Source organism: Equus przewalskii, unplaced genomic scaffold (genome assembly GCF_037783145.1).
Source record: "Equus przewalskii isolate Varuska unplaced genomic scaffold, EquPr2 ChrUn-10, whole genome shotgun sequence".
In the NCBI taxonomy this organism is placed as follows: Eukaryota; Metazoa; Chordata; class Mammalia; order Perissodactyla; family Equidae; genus Equus; species Equus przewalskii.
This window is the reverse complement of record NW_027228747.1, coordinates 2,134,179-2,142,681: the sequence shown is the minus strand read 5'-3', so window position 1 is coordinate 2,142,681 and position 8,503 is coordinate 2,134,179. Positions and strand designations below refer to the sequence as shown.

At 42.3% G+C, this 8,503-nt stretch overlaps 1 protein-coding gene across 1 annotated transcript; it reads left to right on the top strand.

The window, feature by feature from the left end:
• Positions 1-552: 552 nt before the first annotated feature.
• On the top strand, positions 553-2,413 carry LOC103547941 (cornifin-like). Its single transcript, XM_008515453.2, has 2 exons — positions 553-622; positions 1,666-2,413. The coding sequence occupies exon 2, from the start codon at positions 1,685-1,687 to the stop codon at positions 2,096-2,098; it is 414 nt and encodes a 137-aa protein (XP_008513675.2). The 5' UTR covers positions 553-622; positions 1,666-1,684; the 3' UTR covers positions 2,099-2,413.
• The last annotated feature ends 6,090 nt before the right edge of the window (positions 2,414-8,503 follow it).

Sequence of the window (8,503 nt, the reverse complement as noted above, 5' to 3'; positions counted from 1 at the left end):
CTAGCTGTAGTCAAGATGGCATCTTAAGGCTCTCTCCAGAGTGAAAACAATTCATTTCCAAAGCAGGAGATTTAGCCTTTTCTTTCCCAAGCCTGGCTCCTCTGAAAGATGGAATATCAGATGATTCAATTATTCCCTCTTATTGAATATTCACTTAAGTGAGTATCATATGATTCACTTATCTTTCTTCAGAGCCGTCCAGAAGAACCAGTAGTGCCTATTGTTCATCTATACATTCACTTAGGCAACTAAAGTGCTCAATAGGATTGCTCTGAGCTAAAGATTAGGGTCCTGTCCAACAGGCACGGTTGTTTCTGGTCCCAGAAGCCCAGAACGTTCCACTGATTTAACTCATAACCACCCAAGAATCTTATTGCCCAGAAGAAACTCACCACAAAGGGTGGACAGTGAGAACAGGTGCAGGTGACATCATTGTCAAAGAGTAAGTCAAAAAAATGTCAAGCCTGAGATTTTCCTTACAAAAGCTGGTATGAAGATAGATTACTCCCCCCAAATCTCACTTCCTTAAGGCAGGGCTCATATTCTATATAAAATGCCACCTGGCCAGAGACTCCACGCCAGACCCAAGAGGCCAGACAGCTTGAACTTCTCTGCACACAAGGCAAGTCTCTCCACTTGGAACTTCTTAATATTTGCCAGTTATATTTTATTTGATTGGGATCTCTTTGCTATGTTAAGGATATATTTAGTTAAAACGCAATGGCAATTTGTGTTTAAGGTGACTTTATAGATCTTTTTGACTTCCCACTCAGATTACAGCTTTGGAACTCGGGGTCAGAAAAGATGAGTGGTTCTTTTAAAGATAGCTATTAAATTAACAGGAGGATATGGACTACAGCCCATGTCCGGTGTACTCTCAGTGGTGTTTTAATAGTTCCTCTAACTGGTATAGAGAGTTCGCAATATAGAAGGCACTGCATTAGCTATTTAAATGTTCAAAATATATGTTTTTCTTTACTCCATAAACCTACAATCCACCAGAGAACAGAATATGTGGGTGTAATTTGCAAACATACTGCATGAAAATTGATTAGTAGAGAGGGCAAGGCAGGAATTGTACTGTGACAAAATGAGGAAGGTGACTTGGAAACAGGCAGAGAGTGTCTGAGAGAGGAGCCATGATGAGTAAACGTGTATCTACGAGACAGAATGTGAATCCTTCCAGAAGTATGCACAGAGAGGACAATATGAACAAAGGCTCCTAGGTGGAATTTTGTGGGGTTGAGGGAGGTTTCCACAGAGTTTTCCTATGAGAGCTAATGCACTGTGTATGATGGACATGAGAAGGTAGACTCCAAACTTTTGACATTATCGCCTTTTCAAATTACTGAAAACCTGGGACCACACAACAATCCTAGGAGCTGGCTGTTGTGTTGTGTGGCTGAGGCAGGTTTTCAGAATCACCTGGAAGAAAGGAACACAGAGAAAGTCTCCACTCATGTGGAGCAGAATAAATCACCTTTGAGTTTCTCCTCTTTAAAGTGCACAAGAATCACCAAAGTTTCTTTTGATCTCAAATTCAGGGAAACAGAAAGAAGGGGAAGAGAGGCTCTCCCTTTTGAAGGGGCATGAAATGAGACATATTTGTCATTAAACTTGACTTCTTCCTTGTTTCACCAAACCACTGAGCTTTTCTGTCTCTAGGTTCAGCTTCCTTTGAAGCATGAGTTCCTATCAGCAGAAGCAGCCCTGCACCCTACCCCCACAGCCTCAAGAACAGCAGGTGAAACAGCCTTGCCAGCCTCCACCTCAAGAACCATGTTTCCCCAATACCAAGGAGCCGTGCGACATCATCATTCCTCAGCCTGACAACACCAAGTTCCCTCAGCCTGGCAACATCAAGGTCCCTCAGCCTGGGGATGCCCAGTTTCCACAACCCGGCAACATCAAGGTTCCAGAGCCATGCTACCCCAAGTATCCTGAACCAGGTCAATCTATATTTCCTGAGCAAGGTCACCCCAAGTTTCCTGAGGCTGTCTACCCTAAAGAGCCTCTGCCTGGCCAATCCAAGTTCCCTGAGCCATATCCCATAACGGTCATTCCAGGCCCAATCGAGCCTGGGACCAAGCAGAAGTAAAACGATCCACAGCCATCCACTTGAGGAGCTGACCACCAGATGCTGAACATCTTCTTCCTTTCTGCTTCTGTGTCTTAATTGTCTGTAGACCTTGTAATCACCCTCAGTCATAGCCTCTCTCTTATTTGCATCCTAAAAATCTGTGCTATGAAGCTTCCCTTACACATTCAAAAGAGTCCTCTGAGCCTCTGAATTATGTCGAAGGCCTTAGTGGCTTTGCTGGTCTTCAGTTGCTCAGGGTTCATCTGAAGTGGCAATCTGGATGGGAAGAATGTATGTTTTCTGCTGTGCTTCCATTAAATCTCTGTAATCCCACTCTTGGCTGTTTGTGTCATTGGTTAAATCTGCCCCTTCCTTGTTATCTCATCATGAGTAGGACCTGTAGACAGAGTCGAGTTGGTGCAGACATCACTTGCCTAGTCCTGGTACTGTGTGCTTCCATAAGTGTGTGTGTGATTACATTTATGGGGCATCCTCAGAATGGCAATAGCTGTTGTATAATGAACCCAGAACCTGTCCCTTTGGGCAGCCACTTCTGGAGCAGAGTTCCACTCTGGCACTGGACTGAGTCATTCCTGAGTTCCATGGTGCCTGTTCCAAGCCACCTCTGATCCTGAGGACCCTGCACCCAAGGCTCCTGTTTACACTAAAAAACTCACTCCTACATATTTGAACCTGATTATTCTGATTTTCTTCACTCATTTTACCTTTCAGATATCCAATACATACAGACACACACTCACAAAGAGACACATTCATTGTAAATAGCCACATAGTCACCCACACAAGCTCCACTCTCGTTAGCTCAGAAAATGTTGTCTTTGCTTGGTACAGATCATGTGCAGGGAGGCCTGAAACTGTACCAGGAAGAGGATGAGGAGAATACACAGTGCATCCTCTTGGAGAATTTGTAGTCTTCTCCAGGAGATATGGTATCCATGTCCCTCTCATTCAAACATGTACACAACCACATACACTCACGCACGCACACACACACTCCTAATAGTATCTCTCCTAAAATAACCCACAGAAACTTATTTAGCAAGTGATTAGAGAAAGGATGTGGGTTTTAAGTGGAGATTACAAGAAGGAGTACATGATCCAAGTAAGATGAAATATCAGCTGCAAACTGACAGCAGGTCATTAAGCTATAAAATGTCAAGGGTGAAAGGAGAGTTAAATAGCACCTACTATAGCCCCTGCATTTCAAGATAAAAAAAAAATTGATATCCATAAAGGAGAAGATTAATTAAGATCAACCAAAATTTTTTTCTAAATCACATGTAGAGCCCAGTTTTCCAGATTTCTAGTCCCTCACTTTCTCCTGCAACCTGGTCATGATTTCAAGGATGACCAGCAGATTTGCAGGTCTCTGTTCAGTGGATCTTGGACATTATGAGCTTTTCCAAAATCACCGAAGCTAAGATAAAATATCAGAAGGGCTACAGTTGTCATTGTGGGGTGAGTCCCATTTCTTGACAAAGTGGGTGGTCCATAACATCCAGCAGGTGTGAGGCAGGTGACAGATAGCATTTGAGTGATGTGCAAGCACTCCAGATAGGGTTGGCAAGAACTCAGAGATATTTGGGACCTGTTAGACATAAATTGTCCAACCAGTCACTACAAAGTGATGAACAGTTGCCAAACTGGCAGGAAAAAAATGACTTATTTGTGTCTGAAAGGTATGCACATTTCACATTGCTGCTGATTCCAATGGTGGAAGTATCTAGAGACAGCTCTAGAGCCACTTAAAGATAAATAGACTGATTTTTAATGGGGAAATAGGCACTATAATACACAGTTTTTATGAATATAGATTAATCATCTTAAATAACAGCTTTGCAGGGAAGAATCAAAGGGTTTAAAGATCTACCTGACTCCTGAGCCGCCAAGTGTATTCTAGAAATTTATTTTCAGGAAATGCTTATGTATGTACACAAATATTTTATACATGAGGATATTAATCTCAGCGTTGCATCTAATATGAAAAAGTTGTATATAACTCAATGCATATCAATAGGTAATGGGTTCAATAATTGATGGAGTGTCTATGTGTTGAGACTATACTGCAACCATCAAAAAGAATGTTATAGAAGAATGATTAGGCTCATTGGAAAATGTCCAGATTATATTATTAAAAAAGCAGACCTGAAACAATATGAACCAAACAAAGCATCTTTTAGCAATGTATGCACATGTGTGGGTTTTTAGAAAACAATATCCTGACACTAAATACATCAAAATACAACTATGTTATTTCTGGCTTCTTACATGTTAGTGTTCATTTTCTTTGTTTGAACAACTCTATGCTTTTCCACATTTTACCTTATATAATATTATTTCATATATTTTAGGTTTTTTAAAACTTTTTATCATGATAGCAAAAAATATAGAAGTCAATAAAGATGTTGCTGAGCTAGAGAAAATGTATGTCCTGGCCATCCAGAACATTCTCGAAGCTCTGCAGCAGGTCTGATATGAGCAGCCCAAGGGCAGGGGATCCCACATCCTTGTAGGGGTCGCCCATGTGTCTCTCCTCCCCACACATCGCCATCTTATTCTAGACCTTCTGGTAGGGACCCTGAATACTCCAACACCCCACTCACACTCACAGCCCAAGGGCCTCCAATCCTGCTCACTGACTTTGATAGCTGATGCCACTTTAGGGCCAAACGAACACTTGTCCCTGTCTTGCCTCAGCTCCTTTTCTTCCCTCAGCTCCTCTCCTCCTCTGTGACTTAGCAAAATAGCCACCTCTAGGCTGGAAATTCAGAGAGCAGGTGCTATTTCTGTGTGATGAGTTTGAGGTTCAAACTGGGGACAGTTTGGCAAGCTTCAGGTCCACAGCCTGGTAGCTACTCTAACTTGGGCAGATAAATAAAAGCACATTTGGTTTCTCTTCATAGTTCTTCCTTGTTTATTTCACCTTCACTTTCCTTCATCCTACCAGAACTAAGACCTCCAAAATTCCTGAAAAAAAATTCCTTCTTCTTCAGATAGAAAGTGATAATTGAGGGATTTCCCTGTAATTCCATAGTCCTGCCTCAGAAAAGTCTCATGGTGGGTCTAGGGCAACCGCTTTCCTCGCCTATCCTTGCCAGCCGCCTGCTTAATTTTCTCAATTCTCTCCCCTCTCTTCTGTCTCTTCCCTTTCATGCTCTATATTCAACCTCCCACGCCACCCCTGCCGCCCCACACACCTCCCCAGAACCCAGTGGGCTGTCTGGACTTTGGGGTCTTATTAGACCCCTCTGGCCCCTGACGCATTTGCAGGCACAGCTGTCAGGTGAGTTTTGTGAATCTCACCTCTGAGATCTGCCTCTGCCAAACTGCCCTGTGCCTCTGACACTACGGCTCTCATCACACTCATGCTTGCTGGATTCACATGTGACTTCTCCACTCTGTGAGCACCATGAGGGCAGCAACCTTCTCTGTCTTGCTCAGGGCAGTAGACTCAGGGTCCAGCCTGCCCCCTACCAAACGAGAGAAGCTTATTTGATGTCTGCTGAGATGTTGAGTGGTGTACACCTCTCCAAATGATGCTGTGGAGTTGGGGGGAATGTTCTGAGCCTCACTCTTTGAACCCGGATCACTCCTGCCCTCTGCTAAGTCCTTGACCCTGGTCCTTCCCCAACCCCTTTCTGCTCCCTACACATCTAAAGCAACAGTACTTGGAACTGCAAAATATCCGCTCTTCCCTGCCTGTCTTGCAATACCCTTGGACAGAGAGGTCTGCATCTCCCAGAAGATGGGGAGCTCCCTGAGGTCAGGGTTATATCTCCCAACTCCATCAAAAGGTTCCTGAGTTGGGAAGAAATCTATGAGCATTTTGCTACAAATCAGCCAACGATGATACTTTCATCATGCCACTTCTACCTGGATATATTACTTAAAAATGAAAAATCTAGGGACCAGCCCTGTCATGTAGTGGTTAAGTTCTCATGCTCCACTTTGGTGGCCCAGGGTTTGCAGGTTCAGATCCCAGGCATGGACCTACACACTACTCTTCAAGCAATGCTGTGGCGGAATCCCACATACAAAATAGAGAAAGATTGGCACAGATGTAAGCTCAGGGCCAATCTTCCTCACCGAAAAAAAGAAAAGAAAAGAAAAGAAAAACTTATTTGAAAACTCTTAAAGCTATGGTTCCTATAATAATTCTTTTTTTTTTTTTTTAAGATTGGCACCTGTGCTAACATCTGTTGCCAATCTTTTATTTATTTATTTATTTATTTATTTATTTATTTATTTATTTATTTTCCTTCTTCTCCCCAAAGCTCCCGCCGGGTACATAGTTGTATATTTTAGTTGTGCGTCCTTCTAGTTGTGGCATGTAGGATTCTGCCTCAGCATGACCCAACAAGCAGTGCCCTGTCCTTGCCCAGGATCCGAATCGGCAAAACCGTGGGCTGCCAAAGCGGAGTTCGAACTTAACCACTCGGCCACTGGGCTGGCCCCAATAATTTTTATTTAGTTAATGTCTCTTACCACATCCTAATAAGCAATGTACTTACCACTAAAACAAACAAATAATAATCAAAAAAACTTATTATTCATGTTATGCGTATTTGTCAGGGTAGTTTTTCTTCTGTGACTTAAAAAACCCCAAAATATCTGTGACTTTTGATGGGGTTCAGGGCAGGCTGCCCCAAAATATGCCAAAAAGGCATACTGATTTTTTTTAATTAAAGTTACTTAAGAAAAAGCTAGCGCAAAAGGGACGCTCTGACCATCCTTTGCCTCCCTGAAAGCAGAAAATAAATCTCCCACGTGAAAAGGCACCCTCCCTGCGCCATGAGGTAGCAAGACATCCTTATTACCAGAGATGGAGAATTCAGGGCTGAAAAGGCTGTGTAAACAAACTCTACTCAGTCTCTTCACTAATTAAGTACTTAAATCTAAGTTTCTTTGTCTTGTCAGTTCTTCACAAAATTTATTGTTTCTTTGTCTAAAAAATATAAAAGCTGTCTGCTGTGGTCATTTCTTTAGGTCTCCTTTCTATGAGAACTCCATATGTATGAATCTAAATTTGACTTTCTCCTGTTGATCTGTCTTGTGTCAATTTAACTATTAGACCAGCCAAAAGAACTCAAGAGGGATAAGCAGGAACGTTTCCCCCTCCCTGAAACTTTATACAATAGAATTTTATTTTTCATATATACCCTAGTCTAATGTAGGTTGGCAGGAACTCAGACTCCTTCTCTTGTATGTCTCATAAGCTTCAGGGTCACTCTTCTTTATTGTACTAAGCAAACAGGGAAAGAAGGTAGGGGAGAAAGCACACTTGCCCTTTACCCCTATCTATAGTGATGACAATCTGCATTTCCAATGACATTCCATTGACTAGATGTCATTCACATGGTCCCACCCAACTACGTATAGCTGTGTGCATCAAAATAGAAGAGAATAAGTATGCACAGCTCTGTCACAGTCCAGGCTTCTGGCTGCCAAGTATTTACTTACTTTCTTCTTTCTATACATAGACACACTCACCTCGTCCCCAAGAGAGATAACTCAAGGTCCAGTGTAGGCATTGCATCCACTTCAAAGTCCAAGATCTCTGGGTGACATACAATCCTCTCCATCATAATCTCTCCATGCAGAAACCTCTCTTCTTGGTCCAGCAAACTAGGAAATACAGAGATCAGTCCTTTCCACTCCTATCACAATCAAATTTGCAATAGTGGAGCAAGGACTGGATAACCTCAGTAGCAACTTCCATATGGGGAAAGGAAGAGAAAGGGAGATAGCCAGCATCTGATCCACAGGAATTCTGAGATACCTCTAAACAGGCATGATGAAGCCCACCCTCCTATCAGGGATGATGAAAATTCTTTGATATGACATCGAATGTGCTCTCTGGAAGGCACTCTTGGCCTGATGGTTCTTCCTTTCTCACTAACCTCTCCTGAAGTGGAGTGCTTCCCCTGGGGAAGCTCAGCTTAGGCTGCTCTTTTTGCTTTGGTATTATTTTAAGACTCAGAAACACTCACAAGCTTTTGTAGTCTGGGCTCATGGTTTCTTAAATAAAACAATTTGATCAAAAATTTTTTCCAACTTCTGGTTCTTTTCCAGTCATCTCCCTTGGCAGTAACCCTATTAAAGCTCTTTGCCCTGACCTAATTCTCAGGCCAAGCTCATTCTTTGCTTCCTTGCTGCCATTTCTCTTTTTCTTAAATGTACTGCTGCTGCCCTAATGCTCTGTGGAACAAACTTTCATCTCATCTTTGCTGCAAAGATTTCTCTTATGACCTTTGTTTCTCTGGTGTTATCTCTGCATGTTGATATTTAGAAGTGGTTAACCTTTTTAATCAAATTTCTATTCTGTAATACTTCCTTTTTGTTCTACTTGCAAATTGGCCATTTCCTTCATGAACTCGCTAATATTTTGCCAAAAGAAGTCAA

Bases quoted from the DNA above. Each gene is read 5' to 3' on its own strand.
- LOC103547941 (XM_008515453.2), top strand. From the start codon at position 1,685: ATGAGTTCCTATCAGCAGAAGCAGCCCTGCACCCTACCCCCACAGCCT.